The sequence below is a fragment of the Thamnophis sirtalis genome, unplaced genomic scaffold, assembly GCF_051295495.1.
Source record: "Thamnophis sirtalis isolate CommonGarterSnake01/CBP01778 unplaced genomic scaffold, rThaSir2_p1.2 scaffold_6, whole genome shotgun sequence".
NCBI classification, from domain to species: domain Eukaryota; kingdom Metazoa; phylum Chordata; class Lepidosauria; order Squamata; family Natricidae; genus Thamnophis; species Thamnophis sirtalis.
In genome coordinates this window covers 113,732,210-113,759,369 of record NW_028261386.1, presented here as the reverse complement: position 1 = coordinate 113,759,369, position 27,160 = coordinate 113,732,210, and the positions used below count along the sequence as shown (strand labels likewise).

At 34.6% G+C, this 27,160-nt stretch overlaps 1 protein-coding gene across 7 annotated transcripts in view; it reads right to left on the bottom strand.

Annotated features, from left to right (window-relative positions):
* The window catches only part of EPHA7 (EPH receptor A7), a 161,863-nt gene that overhangs the window by 27,149 nt on the left and 107,554 nt on the right, over window positions 1-27,160 (bottom strand). For 6 of the 7 annotated variants that reach the window (XM_087718731.1, XM_087718733.1, XM_087718732.1 and 3 more), the window contains exons 6-9: window positions 13,991-14,115; window positions 9,968-10,136; window positions 7,094-7,202; window positions 5,718-5,773 (exon numbers count right to left, since the gene is read on the bottom strand). In XM_087718731.1, coding sequence (XP_087574857.1) covers window positions 5,718-5,773; window positions 7,094-7,202; window positions 9,968-10,136; window positions 13,991-14,115 — 459 coding nt within the window. The remainder of the gene's footprint in view (window positions 1-5,717; window positions 5,774-7,093; window positions 7,203-9,967; window positions 10,137-13,990; window positions 14,116-27,160) is intronic. The other variant, XM_087718739.1, reaches the window with a different exon arrangement.

Below are 27,160 nucleotides of genomic sequence, written 5' to 3'. Positions count from 1 at the left end.
ATGGCATTTGCTTTATGACCGCTACAAAAATGTTGAAAAATCAGATCTCATGATGCCTTGGCTTATGACCACAATGACTTTTGACTGTAAGTTTTACAATCATAAGTTGAGGACTACCTGTAATTTATACTTTTCAATGATACTAAAGTCCAAACAATGCTAATCATATTTTATTATATGAAAGCTATACCGTATTAGTCACAGTATATACGCATTCTGGAATATATGTATGCATTTCTGAGTTCAAAAAGAGTGTCATTATTAAGAACTTGGCCTTTGTTCTGACAATTGTTTAAAACTGTTCCCCAAGGGTGAATATGAAACAGACCTAATCAGCATTATCAAAAGTTTTTTTAATTTGTCATCCCAAAAACTGCATATTAAATCTGGCTGAAAGGGAAATTAATTTTTATTTTCCAGAAAAAATATTTTGTTGAAATTCAAAAACTACCTTTGGAGGGGGGTTAAGGAATGGTGGGGGGGGAAAATGTTCTGCTTTGGTTAAAAAAAATAACAAATGAGAAAGTAACAATAACACCGAAGAAGTCTAAGGATAAGATGTTTAGACATTGGTTTCAACACTTTCCAAAATGCTACTAATTAAATGATCATGCCCAACAGATCTACATATATGTTCTCAGCAACAGATCCCTTTTGTGTGTAGTGAGATTTATTCCCTGGTAAATGAATAACTGTAGCATCTGAATTATTACAGGTGTCAATTGTCATACCTATTTATATAACTACATGGAAATAGCAATAGTTCTTAGTCTTATTTACTGCTTTACAATGCTTTACAGCCCTCCCTAAGCCTTTTACAGAGTCAGCATATTGCCCCCAACAATTTGGGTCCTCATTTTACCCACCTCAGAAGGATCAAAGGCTGAGTTAACCTTGACTCAGCAATATAGATATTATGCAAATATTCTGCAAATGTTAATTTTTCTGCATAGCTTTTTTGACTAAGTCAAACAATAATATTAGTACTAATGATAATAACTCAGTTTCTGGAGTTGATAGATAGTCATTCTTATTTACATTCCAAAGGAAAAAAGAACGTCCTGAAAAACAACAGCTTAACTATCTATATTATGTTTTCAGGCAAGCAGATGGAGAATGAACCTTCTCCTTGCACTTATAGTAAGGGTCTGAATTGGAGGTAACCTTGTGAATTTCAAATGGGTCTTTGATGGTACTTTATTCAACCTGTCATAAAACACTTTGACATGCCAAAGTTCTCTTGGCATATCAACATGAAGTAATGTTGTTCAGATTCAAAGGCACTGCTAAAAGAAAACAGAAAGAGTAAACAAAATGTAAATTGGGAGTTGCTTAACTGAACTTTTCTACTGTATGTTTCTATATCCTTTAAAATGTAATATTTGAGATTATTGAAAGGTAAAAAAATTCAGTAAAAACTGAGAGAGAAGATTGGATATTTTGTCCAATCTTGTGCTTTGAGCAAGTTAAAAGAGTTGCTGTTACAGTTTATCATTAAAAATTAGGTCTAATTTCTTCAATATGTCAGCATATTGTCTAGATTATGCAGGAACAAAAAGATGAAAAAAATTGAAGTGGCTATTGGTAATCCTTGACTTACAACCACAATTGAGACTGGAATCTCAATTGTTGAGTGAAGTGGTTATTAAGCAAGACACCCATGTGACTGCTTCATTCAATATCTCCAAACCTGGCATTTACTGGTTGTAGTCATTAGGCAAACTCCTGGATTGTTAAATTGATGGAGCAAAAGAGCTGCCTACTAAGAAATTCCATTTCCACACAGAGATAAAATCCTCTTGGCAGCATTTTCTCTCTCAAATGCTCCACCCCAAATAATAATAATAATTCTATTTTCCTATGAGCAGGGAGGCAAAATCTTTGGTGGGCCAGAATCTTTAGGATTTCACATCCATTCCTGCAGCTCCACAAAGAGGTTCTATTCCCATTATTGAACAGAGGGAAAATCCTTCACGGAGCTGCAGGAATGGATCTGAAATCTAAGAATTTCAGTTCTATCCCTGGAGCTGTACAAAGGATTTATCTTTCTCTCTGTGCATGGAGGGGAACTCCTCTCTGGTGGTTCAGGAAGGGAGCTAAAATCTTCAGGATTCAGTTCCCTTCCTAAAATCTCACAAAGGATTCCAGCACCCCTCTGTCCCCTGTGCTTGCAATATTTCCTGCTGGCTTCCAACTGACTTTCTGGGGAAGCCTGCAGAGAAGACTGCAAATGCCATCACATGACCGTGGGGGACTTAGCTCCTGTTAATGAATGTGAACTGTTTGCCAAGGGCTCGAAATGCAGACATATCACTGCAGGGTGGGGTGAGGGTGATGGTATGACATTTTACAACAGCTGCAAGTACTTTATGTGACATAAAACATCCTTTTGAAGCTGTTGTAACTTTTAGCAATTGGTTGTAAGTTGGGAACCACCTGTAGTGAATACAGCAGGCTATTTAATTTTTCCTTTGAAACAATGGCCACATCAAATTAAAAACTATGCTTTCAGTCTAAAGACACTAAAAAAATATAATTAGATGAGGAAAGAGGAAAAAAGTAAGAATTTATGGTAGATTATCTGCTTTTATCGTCCCTTAGTATTGGATAACTGAGCTTCTAGAAAGGAATACAAGGAGTAAAATGTTATTTTCAAAATCAGTTTCTGACAGTTAAGACTAAGCTGTTAACCTATTTATAATTTTCCCCAAACATATCATTTTAAAAATTAGTGCATGCTGAGGAAAGCATTCTTTGACTAGCACTTTCCCTTATAAAACACATATACATGAAAGTCCCCTTCTCCCCTCCACAAAAAATTAACTGCACTTCTTCTCAGATATTACCTGGAAATGCATTTTTTAAAAGAACTATTTTAAATATGTGAAGATTCTCACTGCAACTAAAATGAGACACTATAATTAATCCTCGTACACTCTTAGTATCGTTCCATTTCACCAGTGGGATATCTGCCGTTGCGTTATTTTTAAAACAAATGAGAACGTGGTAATTCTAATCCCCTTTACTGTTTTCGGTTTCCTCAGTAAGGCTTGATTTAGACAGGATGTTTTCAACCTGTGCTCTGTGAAGAGTGAAACCCACTGTTTTCCTTCGCTGAGGGAAGGCATCCATTAGAGATCAAGAAGGAGAATTTCAGTAATTCCACCCTTTTCCCTTGCAGCTGCTGGCTTCTCAGAAATCTACCTCCCATACACAGTCATCAAAGGATAGCCTTCCTTCAGTGGAGGGAAACCAATAAAATGCCATACATTGATTTTAATGCTGCCATATGATCTGAACAAATACAGCCTAAAAGAGGAAAAGGGAAATATAAACTCTGACTTAACATGGATCTGAATCTCCAGTTACCACAAACCAAATCCTTCAAAAAAAAATGTAATTTGAAATGTGTGAGGATCTGTACAAAACACCTTTTTCCTAATTTTTATAAGAAGCAAGGTGGACTTATGTGAACACACATGTGGAAACAATTGGGAACCGTTTCTGAAGCAGTTGCTTAAGCCGAGAAAAGATGCAGCTGCTTTTAGAGTGTGGAAATAGTTGTTTCTTATGTGCTCCTGTACATTATGAAATCCTCCTTTGAAGAAACAGCACACTCTATCCAATGCTGAGCACCAAGGAATTGCTAGAGTAAAATTTCTGTGGTTGGCACTTTTACATTAATTCTTTTGCTATAAGGATACGGAACTGTGTCTTTTTACACATTTCAGTAGCTTCTCTTTAATATAGGTATATTTTCCATTCATCTTTTGATTGTTCAACAGATTTTCAAAATAAGGGAGCAGAAAATGTAAATAGATATCTTTACTATATATTCATAAAACGAGAAATGGGCAAGTCTGCATCAAATCATGAAACTGCAAGATAAGAACAGCAGGCTGAGGAGCAATTTTTATTCATTGTATGGGCATGAATACCAGATATTTCTATTAGAGTGTGATTAACATTATCATTAGTTATTAAATTTAGGGGGAGAAGTAGCTAAATCCAGGTGGCTTGGCACAGTGAACATATAATCTGGACCACAGCTCTTGGATGTATTTAATATTATTTCACCTTATTCTGAAATTCCAGGATTTTAACTAAAAATTTCCATATGATTTAAATAATTATCATCCTGCACATATCTACATTCACAGCTGTTCTCTTATTGATCTCCAAAGTGTGATGAGTGAATCTGTTATTTCCACTTTTCTCAGATACTTATTTTTCCAACTGTATTCTTCTGCATCACTTCATATGTAGAAAAAATATTTTCATAAACTACTGAATGAACTATTATACATATTTCTCTTGGTATGCATATTTTCTATGTACTTTCTTAGCATCCATATTTGGTAAGCAATTTGTCCTAATATACAATTTTGTCCTATATATTTCTACACCATCTTTCTGCTTATATAAGCATTTGCTGCCGCTCACCATAAAATCGTGTACAAAATATAAAACACAGCAGAAATATTGATACAATGAAAATCGAACTCCAAATTTAAATAAATATTAATTTAATTTGATACTATCAAATATTTGCTTGGCTTCTGGGTAGCAAATTGACAAAATTTAGAAAACTTTGTAATCTGATGGATACATATTCAGATAGTCATTATTCCTATGGAAATGTTAAGGATTACAGAATTAATGAAATAAATATAATACACATATTATTAGTACACAAGATTACATTCACATCGACAATTACTAATATTGTCTTTAAACAATTCAAATATTCAATTAATGTCTATATGCACTAAAGTTAGTTGATACAGTTCACGGATAAGTTAAAACGTGATTGGGCTATTTTCAACATAAAATACTTTCGCATTTCATGCTGGCTATTTAGTGAAAACAAATTTTGAAAGAAACATTATTATTTTCATCATATATGTTCATCATTATGAGTTTTTCAATTTGGGTACAACTGAAATATATAAATGTCATAGTCAAAAATTTGCTGGGCCAACAATTATTAATTACATCAATCATCTTTGCTCCAGAAGAATAATTAAGGAACTATTGCATGTTCATCCAAAGTTTATGAACTGGAAAGAAGCATATAGATAGTGCTCGCTTACTGACTGCCTTGATTAGCAAACGGTCGTAGTTACAATGGCATAAAAAAAAAGCCGCTTTGTGATCAATCCTTGCATTTATGAAAATCACAACATCCCGCAGTCACTGATTGCCATTCAGGCGTTTTGCAACTGGTATGAATTCATGGCCATCGTAGTGTCCTGCAGTCACATATGATCACCATTTGTGTGCTTTGCAACTGGCTTGCAATAAGCAGAGTGAACAAAGGAAGGCAAAGTAAAATTGTAAGTAGTAGTCACATATGTTGCGTAACAAGCATGATGTTTTACTTGACAATTAAAAGGAGAAGTGAGGTCATAAAGCCCTTGGCAGTCATATGATTTTTTTGCTTAGAATTGGGGTGCTTAGAAATATAATTACAGATCCCTTATTACAGTTGCTAAGTGAGGACTACCTGTATATCAAAACCCAGTAATAAAACTTATGATGTTACCTTGGAACAAGTAATTTTTTTAAAACTTTACATTTGTGGTTTACACAAATTAAAAATGTTTGTTCTCAGCAAAAAAATGTCTTTTAACACTGTCACTGTTCTATTAGTGCCAGGACCAATCTACTATAATTGGCCTGGAATCTCCTGGATGAAATAACAGCAAAGCACTTACAATGAAAGTAAAGTTCTTCATCTCCTTCTTGGTCAGCTTTGCTATAGCCACAGTGTCTAGGGGGAGAAAACAATTTTTAATTAAAACTCTGTCACATTTTAATGAAGTAATAATACAAACGTAATAGGAAATATAATTCTAGGAATTTTTTTACATGCTTAAAGTATGTGTACTGTTACAGCTGATTGTTTATGAATAAATAAGTATTCAGTGATCACTAATGAATGATTGATATCCTGCAGTATGTTACTATTTTTGCTCAAAGAACTCTCAGAAGAGACAAATGATGGGATTCATTAAAAAATGGAGTGCAGATTATTATACGTAGTGTTTTAGGTTCATAAGCAGTTAGAAAAAGTATTATAATCAATTTTTATTTTGAATATGTTATAAAGGTATAATGTTATTGGATATATGAAAGTAGATAAAAAATTTAACTAAGTTTTATAATTAGTAAGTAGTAATTTAGTAATTTATAGATGGTTATGTTAAAAAAATAATTGACAAGGGCAATACATATATGTTGGTTTGATGAGAAGAAAATAGATATAACAGTAAAGGATTTTTTGTTAACCATTATTAATTATAACAACTAACAATGGAATGATAAGGATAAGGGGATACAGTTAATGATACATACATGTACTATCATAATAAAAGGAACGTGGACACAAATTGTAAACAGTGATTTGAGGGGAGAAAAGGGCTCAGATATTTTGTCAACTAATTTTTGTTTAGAATATGTTAAAAAAGTTTAAGGCTATTGGATGACTTTGCAATAATTAATGAAATGCCATTAGGTGGCTGTTTTTTTTAAACTATGAATTATTCTAGGCAAAAGGACATTAAAACAATTTCAGCTAAATGAGAACTATGATATGTGGAAAGTAAGACTCATTAAGAACTTTGATATTCGATATGAATGTAAGTAATGATTCTGGAAGAGATGCATGAAAGCTAATTGTAACCAATTGACATACTTTCTACAAGATGTAATGTAAAATGATCATTTTTGTGTGTTGTTTAGTAAAAATAAAAAAAAATGTTTATTAAAAAAAAAGAAAAAGTAGTGACTCTTCCTGGAATTTGTCTTTTCAGATAGCCAAAATTGTTTTAAATACACATATCAACATATATTTTGGTAACACATTCATAAAGAAATCTAGTAATATGAATTGAATCAGATACTTCTGGCAAAATGACATTGTGATCTAAACTTTTTGTTCCTTTCAATCCCCAAAAGCTGTTTACACCCACTGGCAAGCAAGAATCTGTACAGGTATCTATATAAACCATCTGTTTACCAATCATTAATGTGCATTCAAGTTTTTCCAATTCCTGGCTATTTTAAGCATCTTAATATTTTAAAGTAATACCTTCGCCCAATGATGAAGCCAAAAACCATGAAAACCAGGATAATTGTGCCTGCCACAGCTACCACAGCTATTATGATTACAGGATTCTGTTCGCTGGAAACAGCAGTAGCTGCATTAGGGAAAGAAACAGGTAAGGATGAGAAGTAACATTAAGAAAATTAAGATCTGTCTATCTACCTATCTATCTATCTCATCATTCTTATAAATTTCATTTTTTAAAATCTATTGAACAGAATGTGTATTCAGTATTTGTGAGCAGCAAACAAGTCTGGTTCTTCAGTCAGAGAAAGGTATTTTGCCTGACAGGCAAAAACATTCAACACATATAGATTTCTCATTACTTTAGCTTTATGTCAGGAAATGGGATCTGTTGCATTTCTGCCAGCCAACACAATTGCTTAAATAAATCTGCAAATTTTGGTTGAAAAAATATAGCAATTCTGGAATATAATTTTAAAAAAGTAAATCTGCAGAAGTTAATAGACTAAATATGCAAATCTATACTGCCTTTTAGAAACAGTGGTACCACCTGTATCAAAAACCTTTTTCATAGGTTTTTTGTCCATAGTTCCTAGAAACCCAAAATTAAGCACCATTCAATAAAAATAAAAATATTCTGGTTCCCTTATGCTTGATGTGTGCATTCTTTCTCTATCTATTCCCACAACTGTTGTTTTCCCCTCAATTTAGCAAGGAGTAACAGATATTGAAAACATTTTGTTACTTTTTCTTGGTAATAGTTAAAACAAAATTGCTCTGTGTAAAATGAAGTTTCAGTTGCATCATTAGCTTTATTTTTCAGTGGATCTCTGCACAGTCCTGCACGGGACTTCCTAAAATGTCTCTAGAGAATGAAGGGATATGAATGTTCTTTTGTTCTGCAGCTCCAATTTTGGAAAGATGCTAGAAGAGCAGCTGTCAGGTGAGAAACAGAAATCCCCAAATAATGTAAAAACCAGGTCCTCCTTAAAGGTTAAGGCATGTGGGAATGATAATGGAATAAAGTAACAAAAGGACTATTTTTTTTCACCCCATTTTTGGTTAAAACCTTTGGTTATGCATTTATTTTATTTTATTTTGGAAGAAATATTCTGCTTGCTACCTTTTTTCCATCAAGAAAGAGCTAAGTCCTTTGTTTCTTAAGATATTTCTTCCTGTTCTCCTCACAACAGATAAACCATGTCCAAAAGTTCAGATACTCATGAATAATATCTGATACTCAAATATATTTCTCTCATATACAGTCCCCGATATATTTGCTATAAATCTTTGCCTCATTTTATACATTCTCCTCCCCATAACCTCTACTCTCAATTTCTTAACCTGGGCAGACTACTGTTTCTCACATGCTGGAGATGGCTTCCATACACATTTTCCCTCTTTCAAATAAATGCTTCATTACAAAACCAAACTCTTCCAAGACTAAGGGGACAGGATAAGACAAGGGATAGGGAGAGGGGAAAGAGGGAGAGGAACCTGAGGCCTATATCAAAGTACAGGTAGTTTTTGACTTACAATTCATTTAGTGACTGAGGTTACAATGGCACTGAAAAAGATCACTTATGATCAGATTTCACACACTTATGATGGTCATGTGATCAAAATTCAGATGCTTGGCAACTGGCATGTATTTGTAACGATTTTGAGACCTTCTGACAAGCAAAGACAATGGGGATTCTCTTAGCAACAATGTTAACTAACTTATCAACTTCAGCGATTCACTTAACAACTGTGGCAAGAAAGATTGCAAAAGGGGAACAAAACTCATTTAACAACTGTCTTGCTTAGCAACAGAAATTTTGAATTTCTTTGTGGTGATAAATGGAGGACTACCTGTAATAAGAACAAGGCTATAGTAATTGCAGCTATAAATGAATTTGGAAGAGAATTCACTAATATATAAAATTTGTATCAGGTCTCAGAAATCATCTTGTTAAGTGGACTTTACATCTAGACAAAGCCACAGCCTAAGTGTAAAGTCCCAAAACAGACCTAGTTCTGGGTGGTATATAGATAAGTATCTTGTTTTTGTTGTGAACATTGCGCAATAGTTAAAGAATTCTAAAGGAATAATGTGTAGCAGATGTTTGCAATTACTCTTGTATATAATGTCTATCTCTGTATATAGTTTTCTATAAATGATAACTTTTGCTATTCCCTACTTCCATTCTTGCTAGCATCCACAGTGAATTAAATAAATTTAACGGTATTTTTGAAATATAAATATTTAAAGAGAAGTATTGAAGATAGAAAGTGTGTAGGCTTTTCATAATCCTCAGAAGAGCAACTTAGAAACTAGAGAAAAATATAGCTGTTCTGGTCAGTTTTTATTCCCTTTGGAAAATGAGATACCATGGAGTTATATAAATAAGACATGAGAATAATTCCTAAATATATACAGTGTCGATAGAAAAGATGTTATGCTAAGAGCCAGCAATAAAGATTCTATCGAGAAACTATTATTGATATCAGAAGCATTCAAGAAGAAATAATCATGCGATCTGAATGTGAACAAAAAATACCATCCATTCATTTGGAATGTTAAAGTAAAAAGTCTCAAGACATTGAATCATTTTGTGTTGTACAACTGTACATGTTACTTTATGATTTTTTTAAACCCTTAAATTTCTATTGAAGAATTCATAGCAAAAAGCAACAGCCCTAATATAGAAAGTCTATATATATATACAGATAATGGCAGTTAAAAAAATTAAGTCTTATTTGTAAGTTAGAGGAAATCTTAAGACCTTAATTGAGAAGTGAGAAATGAGACTATAACTGAGAAAGGCAGAAATGTTTCCATTCCACTAATTTGCTGTAAGTTTTGGGTTTCCTTGGTGATATTAATTGTCAAAAACTGTAAGTAACTGTTACCTGTGGCTTCTTCTAGTGTAGCAACATCTAATCTAGGGCTATAATTTCCATAGCCAGCAGCAGTAAAAGCACGAATCTGGAAAACATATACAGTTCCTGGTTTCAGATTATTAACCGAAGCAGAAGTGGCTCTGGTTTTCACTGTTGAATAAGTTCTCTCCCTTTGGTCCTGCAAACATAAATACACAATTGAGTGGTATTTAACTTTCAGATTTTCATTTTGCTTTGTATCAATAATTGACAACTGGCTCCTGGCACCCTATTTCAATTTATTAGAAGGGATTTTTTTTCCCCCTTCCTGCATAAAGAATTTAGCAGAGACACTGCTGCGGCATAACAAAATGTCATTTCACTGAGGAGATTTTAAAATAACACAAAATGTAAATGGGAAGCACATGGTGCTGTTCATAAAAGTGAAGAGAGAAAATCATTGCCTGTTTGACTGTGGACTTTTGCTTGTTCATCAATCAGTTTCAAATATTGTGATGTATCAGTTCAGGAATCAGCACGTTCCTCCCTACTCTTACGAAATAAGATGTTCTTTTTCAGCTACCTAGAAAAATCATAACAATTATTTATTTCAGCTCTGCAGACTCTACAAAGCTCATTCTACCTGACTTCATTTATGGGTGGAAGAAGACCTCTGATAGCAACAGTTTAGCATTAACTGAAGCAGAAGCATGTTCATTTTATTTTTAATAGAATGGACAACGAACCAGAAAAGTCTATGTGTATTTAAATGTATGTGTATCTGTTTTCTTCTATTAAAAACGTTTTTGGGTGGTAGATGCATTCTTATTATTTCCCATACCTCTCATGAGGAAGGGATAAGTAAAATTTTCTACAGGGTAACAACCTTATGCGAGACTTATACACAATGGATTCCACCTGAGTTTTTTTCCTGTGAATTGTACCTAATTATTAAATTGTTAATTATTAAATTTACTAAATTATTAAAGTTAGATCATATTTTTTGAATAGAAATTGGCAGTAAATCAGTCATTGATAGTAAATCTATGACAATTGGTTTACTAAACCCAAGAAAGGTAGGTCTTAATGATATATTATTTGTGCAGTTATCTTTAGTTTAAATTGTCAATCATGTTACAATGTAGGATCTTATATTCTTTGAGGGAATCTACACCAACATTTTTGTTACAGTTCTGTAGTATAGAGTATAGCGCTATAGTACAGTTCTGAGGGAATCTACTGTACATCAGAAAATTGTCACAGTTCTGTAGTATAAAAAATATCTGAAGAAAATGCTTGAACATTTAATGATGGTCAAATTAAAACGATCATTGGTACTTAAAACTGTGTTTTCTACTTAAATATCAACTAAATATCAATTTACTTTTCCTAAAATATTAAATTGCAAATGTTTCAAAAATTTGATATTGGTTCATTTTTATTATTTAATATTTAAAAATAAGACAGAAATAATCTAAAGCACAATAACTCTCATTTTAGCATATTCTGTGGCTGAGTTCACACCAAAGGCTAAGTAGTGTGTTAAAAATTCATATTCACCTAGCCTAGAAAGTAAGATAGATGCTTTGGTCAAGAGGAAACAGAGTCAGGAGTTCTAGAAGTCAAAAACTATATCATATGAATTATGAAAATGGAGTCTAAACAGGAAGCTGTTACCAACATATACTGTATTTTTTTGACTATAAGATGTCTTCCCCCTTCAAAAAAAAAAGTGGGTGGAAATGTCTATGTGTCTTACATAATAAATGTTGCAGAAGCCCCGCCTATCCTCCGGCCCCCACGCTTCGGTTTCTGCCTCCCAGCAATTCTGGGAGGCCAATCAAACCCCCAATCAGCAGCTTGCACTAAATCAGGCTGTCCTGAAGCTGACCATGCTGTTTGCTGCAAGGAGACAAATTGCTGGGAAGAAGAAGCAGATCTCCCCCCCCCCTTTGTTTTCCTCCCCAAAAGCTAGGTGCGTCTTATACTTCGGAGTGTGTTATACTCCAAAAAATACCGTAATTGTATTTGGATAAACGCTCATGATCAATCCTAATTAATGCTTTAAATAACCTGGGATTTTAAAGCCACATGGCACTTATAAACAGTGTTTCAGTATTATTATTTTCCCCTCAAACCTACATTGTATCTTCTGACTCTACCCAAAACTGAGGTGCTCCTGTGGGCTAAATGGTTTGGTATCTATGCCAAGGTCGAATTCTGTTGGGACAGGGGTTTCAGTGTTATCTCAGTCAATCTTTTCAGTGATGTTATAGTTAAGTTGTCTAATAGGTATGCTATTAATGGGGCTCTGTCTTTCTCAGAAACATTTGTGTTAAGATGATTTTTGAATTTTCTACCACAGGCCATGTTAGTATCATATCCTTAGAATTACATAGATCAGGATTACCTAATTTGGGAACTGCTTGTATTGGTCATTCAATCCAGTTTTAAGTTATCAGCAAATTCTCTTCACATTCTTCATCGTGAAAAATGTGGACTACTTCTAGTCTTAGGATTGAATCTCATCCAATGGTATTCATGTTTGAGAAGATGCCACAGATAGCCATAATTGCCTGATTCACTGAGAATGTAAGCAGTAGCCATCATGCAGTGTTTCGGAATTGAAAATTAAAGAAATTTTAACGAATTTTACTCTCTCCAAATTATTTCTAAAATACAGAAAAATGGAATGAGACAGAAACTAAGGAAGGGGAAAAATAGTAATTAAATGAAGCAGTTGCTAAGTGAAATTGTTGTAAATATGCTTATGACATTACTTCATCTTTCCTTAGCTTTACAGACCTGGAAAGGTTGTAACTGAAAAGGATTGGCTACAAAACTATTTTAATTACCATTGTAACTTGGAACAGACACTAAAAGCAGCAGTCACTAGATGAGGACTCTGTGAATTTTACCATGTGAATGTAATGTATATTTAGAAGAATACAAGCTTGCCCTTCCAATGGTTGAGCTTCCTGTGATCACCTGCTTTAAATTTCTGACTTTCTTCACTCGCTTCCCACAAGTCAAAGTCAATGGGAAAAGGGAAGTTTGAAAGTTATTCAGGTAAGTCTCCCCCTACCTGTGCACTGTCCCCAGATCCTCTGTATTCCTGCCACCCAGCTTCCTGCAGCCCTTTGCCATGCCTCACTAGGATTACACTGCTCTTCCACAGCCATTTATATATTTTCCCTGAGCTTTGCTGCTTGTGACAAGCCATTCTAGGCACCCACACATCCTTGTTTGCCCTTCTTGAGCCTCACTGTGTTGGCAATACAGTTCCCATGACACTTGCATACCCTCCTCAAGCCTCACTGTGCTTGCCCTGTACCTCCCCAGTCACTTAGGCACACTCTCTGGCCTGGCAGCAATGACTCTAAACCCTGTTACAGTTGCGCTGCATCTCCCCACCTCTTTTGCAACTTCGTTGTCAGCAGCAACCATCCATCCAAACCCTGCTGCACCTCTCTGTCTACCAGTGCATGTCCTCCCACTCAGCAGCAGTCACTTATCTGTTTGTCAGCTCGCTTGCAAAGCCACCTAGCACTTCCTTCTGACTTCTCCAATGAGTTCAGTTGTTGGAAGCCAGCAGGACATTGTAAGGAGGCACTTACGTACAAACCTACAATGTTTGTTTAACAACTGCAACAGAAATTGTAGAGATTACCATTGCTCAGCAATGTGGCCATGTGACATCACAGTTTATGACTGCATTGTTTAGCGATGGAAATATTGGTTCCAGTTGCCTTTGTAACTTGAGGACTACCTGTAGTGTATCCTAACTAATTGCTTTGGGCATTATCAATAAGGTTGCCCTCAATAATTCATCAATCGAAGCTCTTGTTCTTTAAAATGATGTCTTAATTTTACTACCTTCTCTTTGTGCATTAGAGAAGACAGAATCAAATGGGTAAGATTATCTTCAGTAGTAATACAGAATGGCAACCAAAATTAAGGCTGCAGGCTGGCTATATAAAATGTTAGTCCGCTACAGAAAGTTATTGCAATGACACGAACAGAAGAATGGCCCACATTCAAAGTAATGCTTACTTTCTCATAATACTTGATTTCATATTCTGTGATGACTCCATTGGGATGCTCAGGTTCCTGCCAGGAAAGCTCCACACTCCTTTGCAGCACTTTTTCTTTCATTACACCACTAACTTGCGAGGGAGCTGTTTGAAGAAAATACTTCAATAAACAACAGGCAAATGTGCTGGATCTCTCCAATCAAATGTCACTACTGATCAATCCCATGCCGTGCTGCTATCATTAAAATAAGAGAAAGCATCTTCCTTAGTTCAACATTTAAAAGGCAGTGAATATTCAAGCAAGGCCTTATTATTGTTCATAAACCAGAACAGAAACCCAAATTAAAATATAAACCACAACAGGCAGCACTCTTCAAATTGGTCCCAACTAGCAAGGGATGGTATCAGAATGACAAAAATTAATTCTAATTAACCAGAAAAACATGATTCTAGAATATTTCTGATGGCAAACCAACAGCCAAATATTATATATATTTCAATGCCTCTTATAAAATACAGGTACAAGGATACAAATATGGAGTCCTATTTCAAATCCTCACAATAGGTTCTAGTTCAAGCTCATGATGTTCTTGCACTTATAAATGTGTCCGAAAGCAAAATGTGTGCAATGCTGAATAATAGAAAGCTGCCATAGCTGCAAAGGCATTACCATTTTTCTTTGGGGAATCATGTTTCTCTGAGCAATTGTTTTAAAATGAGTAAGTCTACGGAGCTGTCAATAAAGAGTAACAGATATGTAACTTTGGACTATGAAATTCACCACTTTACTGCACTCTCAGCACTTCTCTGTGGTGATAGCGGTTTTAACAGAAAAGATTCTGAATTGTCAGGAAGAAAATGTCTGTAAGATTTCATTCCCTAAATATCAATATAGCATTTTTATGTTTCACTTTTCTTAGAGCCGAGTATCATCCCTGCCTGGTTATGGAAGACACAACGATAACAGCACCATTATATCCAATTCTTCAAGGATGTTTATTCCAATATATACTTATTTATGCATGCTGTTCTAAAATACATATTTTTCTTAAACAAACCTCTTTTATAGTGCAGTATTGGATATTTTTTCTTAACATAACAGTTATGCATTTCTTTCTATATTTTCTCCTAACACACACTTGTTTAGGTATACTTTCCAGAGTTGCAAATGCATCACATAATTTAAAAAAAAATTATGGAGGGAGGAACAGGGCAGGTGCACTCTCAGTGGCAAAATTAGGGAAGAGAGTCCTGAAGTGAAGCATCTTGAAAGCCAAACTACATCCCACGGACCACAGCAAGTATATTTACAGACCCCTCACATTCTGGACATAAATTGTTTCAACTCCTACCCTCAAAACGACTCGATAGAGCACTGTACATCAGAACAACTAGACACAAGAACATTTTTCCGGGAATGCCATCACTCTGCTAAACAAATAATTCCTTTAACACTGACAACTTATTTACTAAGTCTGCATTATTATTACTATTAATCTTCTCATCGTTCCTATCACCCATTTTCTCACACTTATGACTGTATGACTGCAACGTTTTTGCTTGTATCCTTACGATTTATATTGGTTGTTTCGTAGTAAGATTTGATTGCTTATTTGTACCTATGACTAATATTAAGTCTTGTACCTTATGATTTGTGATGAATGTATCTTTTCTTTTATGTACACTGAGAGCATATGCACCAAAGACAAATTTATTGTGAGTCCAAGCATACCTGGCAAATAAAACATACTATTGTATTCCATAATTCAAACTTTAATGTAAGCCGCCAGAATTTTCCGAAGGTGAGATTAGGGGGGTGGGGGTAAATTTAAAAAAACAAACGAATTTGTTACAGTGTATTAAACAAAACTGTTATCAAAATTAAGGAAGCGGATATAAATCTCGTCATCCCATCTGAAAAAAGGTAGTGATAATACCAAAAATGAAGCCAGTTTAGTGTTGTTTTTAAGGCACCAGGCTAGAAACCAGGAGACTATGAGCTGAATCTTCCTGTAGGCACAAACAGCAACCTGCGGATCTAAAGCCACATGCAAACTTAAGAATACTTCCATATATGTGCCACAAGTTGAAAACTGGAAGAAAGTAATAATCATATTTACTGTAGTTAAAACCAAAATATTATGATTTGATGGTTACTTAGTTAATTAATTTTAGATTAAAAAAAGCAAGGAGCTTTTTTGCACAGGACAAGGCAGAGCAATGGCCCAAACTGGATGATTTCAAACAGTTGTTCACATTCAACAATAATTGCACAATCATATGTTGCAGTAAGCATGAAATGTCATGACTATCACATGCCAGAGATTATCAGATGAAGAATGGAAACAGGATGAGACACAAATAGATATCACACTCTGTGGCCAGGCCTATCATCATAGTAGAGTAGAATGAATCAGGTCCACCACTCCTGATTCAATCAAATCATGAAGGAACCATGGCTGTCCAATCCACTTCACTGACTTAAAGAACAAAATGAGGCCTACTAAGCAGACTTCTGTGGCCTGCTGGCATTCTTTTAAAAAGTAATAAGTTTGCCACAGCTACTTCAAAAGCCATGCTGCTGGAAGCCTCAAAACGTCACTACTATCACCAGCTCCACTACTCTATCTCTATACTAGTAATGAGACAGCTAACAGGTGTTTATTTGGGATCTGCAATAATTTCCATTTAGTAATGTGACCCTTTCTCCTTTGCTGGTTGTGCAGGACTGCCATATTTGAAAGTAGGCTAATGCTAAGCTTTCTCTGGTTATCAAAGCTGACAAGTGAATGTTGGGAGCATTCAGTATTCAGCTTCTACCAGGTAACTTTCATACTCTGGAATAACTTCTGTTGGAAATTGTATGCCTTATCTCTCTGAATTACAACTCTGAAGAAGCACTATATGCATCAATCAGTTTTAGTACTGAGTTCTAAACCATTAAGGGGATTTCTCTTGTTCCCCTCAAAAACAAATAAATATGGAATAATGTAATCCATCTGGCAAAGCAAGCTGTAACTTGAGTGCAACTGCTAAATTGCAGGAGAAAATGTAGCAATGATGCTGTAGATTAGAGTAGGATAATTATTCTGGTTGATATTTGCCAGATAAAAATTCTCAATTTATACACAGAAGTATGAATACGAGGATAGACAAGAAAACTGTCCTATCCTACCTATATAAAGAAAAGGAGAAACTAGTATACAGTTTGCCATGTTCATATAATATTGAAATTCGAACTGAAATCAAAATCAATATGTCCCATGAAATCTAATGAAATTACAGTCCTCTTATAGAACATTCTCTCCTTGTTCCTGCCAGAAATAAGATTAGCTGCATCTTTGTTAATACATCAGAAGTACAGTTTCTCAAAATCGGGCTATGCCATCAGGCTTGAGGGGTGGGGAAGGGGAATCCCAAGGCAACCAGTGAAATCTTGAGGTGGCCCCATCATTACCGTAATTATTCTCTCTTACACTTTGCTTGTTATTTTTACATTTTAATGAATACCTGTTGTTATATATTTATCATTTTAAGTACCATCATTGTTGCATGTCATTCCTAGAGTCACTTTTTGCAAGATGGCTGGCCATATAAATTGGATAAATAAATAATAAATAGATAATAATTTAGTTTTGAAAAAAAACAGACCCTTCTTTTAAGAAAGCAGGCTTAATCTTGCATATACATTTGTCAAAGATAAAGAAATCAAGAAGGGTTTGCAACTGAGCCAGCTACTATGGACTTGCAGTAACTACATTGATGGTCACTTCCAACTATGTTATTCTGTTATTTAACTAGGGAGAAAAAACTCTCAAACTGTGCCATAATTGCCAAAACATTTCAAAAGGAGAACCAGCAGCAAAATAATATTATGCTTTCTCTCGCGTTTATATTCTCTAAGCAAATTTACTTTAAAAAATGGGTATAAATACAAATGCACAATGGTTATACACTCACACATACTGAAGTGTTCACACAAAATTCCACTCCCAGCCAAGGCAGTTCACTTGATAAATATTTGTTAGACTTTACAAATGTGGAATAATAACTTTTACTTTGATAGAAATGCAAAATTATAAAATGCATGAGTTTTCTTTGAGATTAAAAGAGGGAAAAAGGAAAAGGAGAAGGAAAAGAAGAAAACTAGAAAGAGAAGGAATACATTTACATATACATTATTTAAGCTAAACTGCAACACACTAAATAATCTATTTTCCTTCCTTTCTTCCTCCCTCCCCTCCCCTCCCTTTGCCAGAAGAATTATTTTATCACCAAACATACATTATATTACATTATATGTTGCACATGAAAACAATGATTTACTTTAAATATATGTGTTAAATCGTAATAAAACAAATAAATCCTAAAACTAGTGTAAATATTTAAAAAATGCACACACAATCAAATGCAAAACATAAAGGAATGGGTTCCTTTACTTCACAGCTAATCTGCTAATTTCATCTTCACGGTGGAATAAAGTCACCAGAATTCTTAAGATTTGAAAATCTATTTGAATCTGTGGATGCAACACAAATGATTCATCATGCTCTTGTGGTTTCCCAGTGTTATAAAAAATGCAGATGTGTTACTTACATCAAGTAAGTCCAATATGAAGGACACCTCTAAATCTTACACTGTTCATTTATGTGTAACAATTAGGTTATAGTGTTTAAACTATTTACAAAAAAATCATGACAGAAGTGGGGGAAAAGTTCTAAAATCAAATCGTTTAATTTGACTGGATAGAAATGTATATTTTTCAATGATTAATAACAAGTGTTTTTGTTAACTTATCATATGATGGAGAGACTATGCTGAAAGACTGATACATTCATTAGTGGCCTGAGTTAGTTCAAGAGCCGAGATGGCGCAGTGGTTAGAGTGCAATACTGCAGGCCACTTCAGCTGACTGCTATCTGCAGTTCAGCTGTTCAAATCTCACCGGCTCAAGGTTGACTCAGCCTTCCATCCTTCCGAGGTGGGTGAAATGAGGACCCAGACTGTGGCGGCGATATGCTGACTCTGTAAACCGCTTAGAGAGGGCTGAAAGCCCTATGAAGCGGTATATAAGTCTAACTGCTATTGCTATTGCTATTTTGCTTATCAGTGATGGGTTTCAACAATTTTTGGAACCTCTTCTGTAGGTGTGGCCTGCTTTGTGGGAGTGGCTTGCCAGCCATGTGACTGAGTTCTAAACGGCACTGTAGATTTGTGGAACCTCTTCTATAACTGGCAGGAACCCACCCCTGATGCTTATGAACTACAAAGGGATGATCTTGACCTTGCTTCAGCATCCTATAAGATATATAAAGAGAAGCAACCAGCATGAAATGCAGGTGGGTGGGAGCTACCAGACTGTAGCTTTCAATCATTTATTTCTGCTGATACAAAACTCTTAAATTATCTACTGTTCCTTGGAGACAGTTGGTGACAATGGTTGCCTCATTTCATTTTTAAATCAGAGTTAAATTAGTAAAGTTTTTTTAAAAAAAAAAACAATGCAATTTATTTATTTATCTCCTCTGATTAAGTGGCATATTTTCACATAAAATGCATTAAAATGTCTATTCAAATAGCACTCAGTGTTGAATTTTTAAACCAATCCTGTTTATCTCATTGTCCTGATCATGTTGAGTTTTTATTTAAAACTCCTCAGGTAGAAACAAGAATAAATTGCACACATTAGGTCACTGTGAGCCAGTTGGGAGGCCATAACAATGTAATTAAAAAATAAATAAATTATTATAAATTGACTGAGAAAATATTACAAATAAGGAAATAACCTAAATGCAAACTTGAACCCATATTTCAAGTTTTGTCTATTCCAAAAGCTATTTTAATATATCTGTTTTACGTATTGTTCTGTTTTGTTTAATATTTGATTGAAATATTACTTCCAACTCTGTCGCTTCCTTTTTCCCAACTTTCAACATAGGTATCAGTCAGCAGTAAAGCAACCTTAAATTGATAGATGATACTATTGACTGTAATGTCATTCATACTCCTGCACTGGAATAATAAATAAATTCAGACATGCAAGGCACAAAATGTATAATTTCTTATGTGCAAGAAATGGAAAAAATAAGGCAGGAAAAAACCCTTTGCAGTGCAGTGTTTGAATCCAATTTAAATCTCATATAGGAGATTCCACAAAATTTAAAATCTAATGTGTAGAGTCAAAGTTTCTAAATATAACTTCTCATATATAAATATTTCTCCCCAGAGAGTTTATTCATTTACTTTCTTTCTTTTTTCTTTTATCATCCATCATCAATGACAAGTGTCAATTATGACCACAAGATTTATGGGAGGGAAAGTTAAAGCCCAATTTACAAATCATTTCCTGTGGAAGCAGACAAGTGTAATGACAGAGAAGGCTTTTTGTAATTGAATTTGTTGTTCCTATCTCCTCAGTCACAAAAAGATGTCATCTTCAAGGATTTTAGTCATGGAATATGGGCCAGTATTTTATATTATTACTGGTAATACCATCCTGATTTAAATATAGCTATTTTCATGATCAATCATAGTAGCAAAAAATAAGAGTAAAACCAGTGTTTATAGGTTCATGTGATAATGATTGTATTTATTACAGAGCAATTTCTGGAAACAGTTTTGATATGTTTCAGCCTTTCTAACAAAATATTTTTGTTTTACTTCTGGGAGGCTTGGCCTAAAATGAACTAGAACTGAGGAAAAGTAAAGAATATCACAACACAAATATGCAGCTAAATATTGTGCAAATCATGTCAATAGTCTATTTCTAGGTACCAAGAGAAAACAATCATTACAGAGTTGTTGAAACTGAAATTGCTGTGTTCAAGGTTATAATTTTGTTTCAGGAATTATAATATCATTAAAATATCTGTTTCCAAATACTTGTGAAATTTAATCAATGTTTTGCAAACATACCTGTCACAAATCTTGTAGGCCAGAAGCATATGCCTAAATATGCTGACAAAAAGCACCTAAATCAGTGAAACAGTATCTCAGGTTTGTTTTAAAAATTGAGGCTTATCTATTCATTATGTCGATGAATCAAATTTTTGTGCCACTTTAATGTGGAACTATTAATGCTTCTCCAAACTTATGGCCAATGTTTATTCTAAATGGATTGTCTGATACCTCTTCTCTAATGTTAAATGATAGATTGATTAGATAGCTAAATAGCTAGATGATAATATATCTTATAATATGTAATAAATTAATAAAATACAGTACTATGTTGTACATCTCTCACAGCATTTAATTTGCTAACTATGTGGAGAAAAGGCAAATCACCTCACATATAGCCAAATAATAAAATAAGCACAATTAGAAATGAGGATTATTTAGATCTAAGTGGAGAAAGGTTTGAACTGAGAAGGCATTATAGAAACAGCACTTTCTTTCTTAGCTCAACTGCATATTTTCTTGAGTTCTCAGAGCCACCATGTGAATCCAGGAAAAGGAAGTTTCTATAAATAATTACAGCTTGATTTGTCCAATCTGGATCCAAAGTATCTTTTCCCACTTTGAATCCAAATACCATATTCCTTTATTGGTTATATCTACTTTATTGGTATATCTACTTTCATTTCAATTTAACATAGCACAGGACAAAGATCCAATACTTTTTTCATATGCCATGTACAGTGGGACCTCGGGTGCTGACAGTAATCAGTTCCAGGACTTCGGACGGCACCCAATGTGGTCGTGACTAGATGCAAGACAAACTGTGCATGCGTGCACACACAAAAAATGGTGTGGAAGGGGAAATCGTGGCTGTGTTTATTTGGTACCCGAGGATGTGTTCGTAATGTTAGTGAAACATTTAGCAGATTTTTCGGTCAGCACCCAAATTGTTCGTTGTCTGAGCCGATCGGGACACGAGGTTCCACTGTATAGTTGAATATATCATTATCTGCAGACTAATTCTGCTGACTAGCTGCAATTTGGCAGTGCAAATCTTACCAAGCTCAAGGTTGACTGAGCCTTCCATCCTTCCGAGATGGGTAAAATGTTGGGGACAATATGCTGATTCTGTAAACTGCTTAGAGAGGGCTGTAAAACACTGTAAAGTGGTATACAAGTCTAAGTGCTATTGCTATCTATAATGAAAACCTCCATATCAGTTTTAATACATTGTTTATCAACTTAAAGTTGAACAAATAGACTAAAAATAAATTTTAAATCAAGGGCTTAATCTTGTTATCTCTTTTGTAGTACAGTATTATCAAAATGAAATTGACAGGCTAATCTCATACAACCACTTTATAAAGGAAGGAACAAAAATGGCTTATACAAGAAAAAATGAGAAACACAACCATCACGATAATTAAACTGAAATTACCTATCAGGATAAATTACATTTAAATTCTTATGTATGTATGGAGCAATATAATTTTGAAAGCCAAATGTTTATGAAACATAATATAATGGCCATGACCACCATCCTCTATTTATCCTAGAGACAAATGTTCAATAATGGTACGGTGACAGAATTGGATACAAGTTAGTATTTTCCTTGTACTGGAGGGAACAGGTACATTTTCCCTCAACCTAAAGGAATGGATTTTCTCATACTAGCGTAAAAGGAAAATATTTAGGAATAAGCTAGCAGGTATCATTAATTCCAATCACTCTCCTTCTTCTACTTTAAATCAAGTTCAACTGACCCTAATGAAACTTACCTCAAAATAAGCATGCATGTGTTTGAAGGTTAACTATATCTGGTGGTTCACTGAATAATGACCAAAGAGATGTAGTCTACTTGGAAACCACTCAGACAGCTATGTAGATTAATACAGCAGCACATGCATAAATCTTATTGCTTAAGTGCTTGCATAACAACTTAAATTGCAGGCATTATTAAGAAATAAAACAGACTTGCAGTTCATTTTTTTTTCTTTAATTGTGCAAGGAACAAAAACAATCTCTTTTTGCTTTTTGTTTGTTTAGTTGCATAAAGTACATAGATGGTGAAGCAAAGATAGTAGTTTCCACACTTGAGAGAACTGCTATATCAACAGAAATGATGCACCTCCCACAGCTTTTAAGAGATTCAGAAATGTAGGAGGGAAATGTTTGAAATTTAAATCCTGGAACATAGGCCTATATAAGAAAATTCTGTGCAAAACTTCTGTTTGTATATAGCTTCACTGTTGTCTGAAATAGAGGCTAATTAAGCTGAGTCATGTCTAAGAATCTTCTGCCAATAAAGCCCACATTTGGCAAAAGAATAGTTTTAAGTATCTGTACAGTTTCATGGCTGAGTTGTTGATTCTGATTTGCCATGTAACATCAGATAAGAGTACTGATTTCAGTAGCATATTGAAATAGAATTGACCCAATGGAAGATGCTGCTTCCATTTCCATATGTATATCTATCTAGTTTTAGTTTTCACTAATGCATGGCTTATGAAGCATTTCCATATCATAAAAAAATTAATTATAGCAATCATAAAGCTGTCCTTATTGCTACAGGTACAAACCAATTTTTAAAATCTATTAATGTATCATCCCAAAAAGTTGGTCTACTTTATAATTTGAAATTTTATCTGCAACTTTTAGAGATTGCCCAGAACATAAAACATGTAATTAATAACCAATTGAAAACACTTTTGAATTATTATCCATGTATATGTGTCCAGACACATTTTTATATGCACAATAATCCAACCAGTCAATAAACATAAATAATTTATTCTTTTGACATTCTCTGTGCATGAAATGGACTTTGCCATTGAGAAAACAAAATTAAATATTTATAATCCAAGAAGGAGTAGGCAAAAAAGAAAAAGAATGCAACTGTACTAGTTCAGCAAGCATTTCTGATTCCTTAGCGACTAAGTTCACACAACGCATTAAGTCACAATTGTATTAAATCATGGCTTATGATAGAAATACCAACTGGATTAGAAACAGAAAACTTTATGTACAAGCTTGCAAAACTAGAACTCTACATATAGTTGCCAGTTTTTTCATTATGCTCAACTGATATTGCTACTCTTGTTAATGATTTAAGCTAATGTTTATGCTTATACAATAACTACCAGATGAATTCATTTTCCTTACCAGGAAATGTAAAGAGAACAAGTAACATGAAAAATTGATCAACTCTATTGAAGAGGACAAATACCTCACAGACATTGCACAGTCTTACCTAGTCCCAGAGTTCTCAAACTGTGTATGATGCTTTGGGTGATCATGAAAAATTTAAAATACATGGTCATATTGGTTTCCCCCCCCCCTTAAAACCAAAAGAAAACTGATCAGTCTGAGCAGCAGTGTCAAAAGTTAATTTGATCTTTGCTCCCCAATGGATACCGTTTCCCTGAAAATAAGCCCTCCCCAGATAATAAGACTTTCCCAGAAATATTGCAACACAGCAGCAGCCATGAGGTGACCATGCTCACTGCCTCCTCCATCTCAAAAATAATAAGACCTCCCTAAAAATAAAGCCAAGCTCTAATTCTGGGGGTCAAAAAAAAAATATGACCCTGTCTTATTTTTGGGGAAACATGGTAGCTACAGAATTACAAAGGTATAAGAAGCCTTGTGAGTGACATATAGATTAAAATTGTATCATTAAAGTTTGAATAGTTATTTCTTGTTCAATACTAATCTTAATAAAATTACTAGCTTTATTCATGGGCTATCACACAAATTCATTTATCATTTTAGTAAGTTAGGGTACCACAAATGTGAGACCCTCTAATATATATAAATGACTATATATATCAACTAAGATTGCAATATCAAGCTGTACAATAAGTGTATTAATTGCTATCATTAAAGCAATTATATAAAGATAATACCTACAATTTTTCAGTTCCATATAATATCCCATTGTTGAAAAGTATTTAAAATGCCTTCAAATTACATATATGGATGTTTGATCTACAATTTTAAAAATGTGATGGCCCATACCGTGCTAAATTAAATGACAAAATTTTCCTTGGGCATTTCATATATTGAAGAGACTTTATATATACTACAATATAAATTATTATAATGTTTCAATTTAGTTGATCTTATTTGAATTTGAACAAGGAAAACACAGTAAATAACATCAGATCTTCTGAAATAACTGCAAATGACATGTTGCTTAGTTTAGGGTATGATATAGAGATGGCATATTGTGTTTGCTACATACACTGTTTAGATGAGGAATGAGAAATCTGCAGTTAATGCTATGTTGGCCTCCATTCCTTTGATCTGACAAAAAAATCTATATGCTACTAAAACTATCCCCATTACCTTTATTTGGGCAAAATGGTACATTATAGATTTAGATTTAGATTTTTAGATTTTATTTATTATTTATAGGCCGCCCTTTTCCCTGAGGGGACTCAGGGCGGCTTACAATTAATGGGAGGGGGTGTGCAAGACAAAACATAAGACAGTACGTGAATAAAAAAATAAACAATAAAACACAACTTTCATTCAACATTCGGGTGGGGCGGATTAAAATCTTTATCCCCAGGCCTGACGGGATAGCCAGATCTTAAGGGCTATGCAGAAGGTCTGGACGGTGGTGAGGGTGCGAATCTCCACGGGGAGATCGTTCCAAAGGGTCGGAGCTACTATTGAAAAGGCTGTCCTCCGCGTAGTCGCCAGTCGGCACTGACTGGCGGATGGAACTTGGAGGAGGCCTAATCTGTGCGATCTAATAGGTCGAAGGGAGGTAATTGGCAGGAGGCGGTCTCTCAAGTACTCAGACCCACTACCATATAGGCTAACAATTTTTGAACCAAGGTACTTCAAGTGGGCTAATTTATAGAATGGATCTAAAATCCAGGACCCATGATTTGTGAAGGAATGAAATTTGGGAAACGTTGTGACTTATTTCAGGACTACTGGATGGCTGCTACACATTCAACATTTGGTGACAGTTTTACAATTTTTCCCTCCTTCCTCCCTCCTTCCCTCCCGCAATGAGCAGCAAGGACTCATTACAGAAGCAACAACTTCAAGGTGCATCAAGAAAGAACTTGATCTTTTTATTACTTTATGTGCCCTTTCTCTGATACACAAACATGCACATGTATCTTTAACCTATTTTTGTTTAGGAACTTCAAAAACATGCATAATGATGCATCTTTCCATATTTCTTCACAATCCTCTGAAGTAGTCTGGGCTGAAAGTTACCAAGTGGCTGCTGTGGCTGCAGATGGAGTAGAAACTGGATCCATCTGGTGTCAGACAAATACCTTACCACTATTATAATCTTTGCCCATCCTGTTTCATCATTTACGTTAGTGCTTCATATTCTGAAATTGAGTGTAGACTAGTCTTTCTTTCAGTCACCTGAGACAAGATAGATTAGTCCCATTTGAGCCCTCAGGTCACATGACCTTATTTTATTATCTCTGACAGCTTCATACAACTTAGTGGAGAAGCCAGCAGATTCCAAACTCTTCTGAAGTGAGAATGGCAACATAAAACATTGTGATAAAAAAATAAATTAAAATTTCATCAGCATAATTATGCCATATGGAAAAGAGGGAGGATGTTTGGTAAAAAATGACATATCAAATTTCATTGGGATGCAGAAAGGAGGAAGAACAATGAAACGGAGGATAAAATATCTCCAGAATTACAAGGAAAGGTAGAGATGATGCAAGAAAAGATGATGGAGCAAAGAGAAGATCAACCCGAAAATTCATGGCAATCACTAATTGCAATCCCCGGCTTCAATAATGAGACTTCAACACAGAGGAAGGCAAAATGTATTACTTGCACAATGTAATACTTCTACTGATGTTGGTGCCATGGTCAAATTCTGCCCTCACTCTCATGAATTATTTTGCTTCCAATTTCTACTGAATGAAAAGAAAGGTTGGGGTAGACAGTTTGAAACCTCTACTGAATGATCTTTTCAATCTATATAGCAATTGTAGACCTACTACAAATCAGTTCAGGAAGAACATTACACAATATAACTGCTTCTTCCAAATGACATCCTTCGGTACCAAAGCAGTCTTTCCAAGATGGAATGGATGGAATGTTTCTGTGATTGTTCACGGGCAAACTCATAATCATATCAAACATTTAATGTCAGACTCCAACCAGCATGCCAATTACATTCAAATTTACCTCATGGATCCTTAAGAAGCAGGAATTGCTTCACAATTGTTAGGTGCAAGGAACAAGAACGAAGCAGTGAGCTGATAAGAAAAGCATGTTGTATTGCTACTTGCCT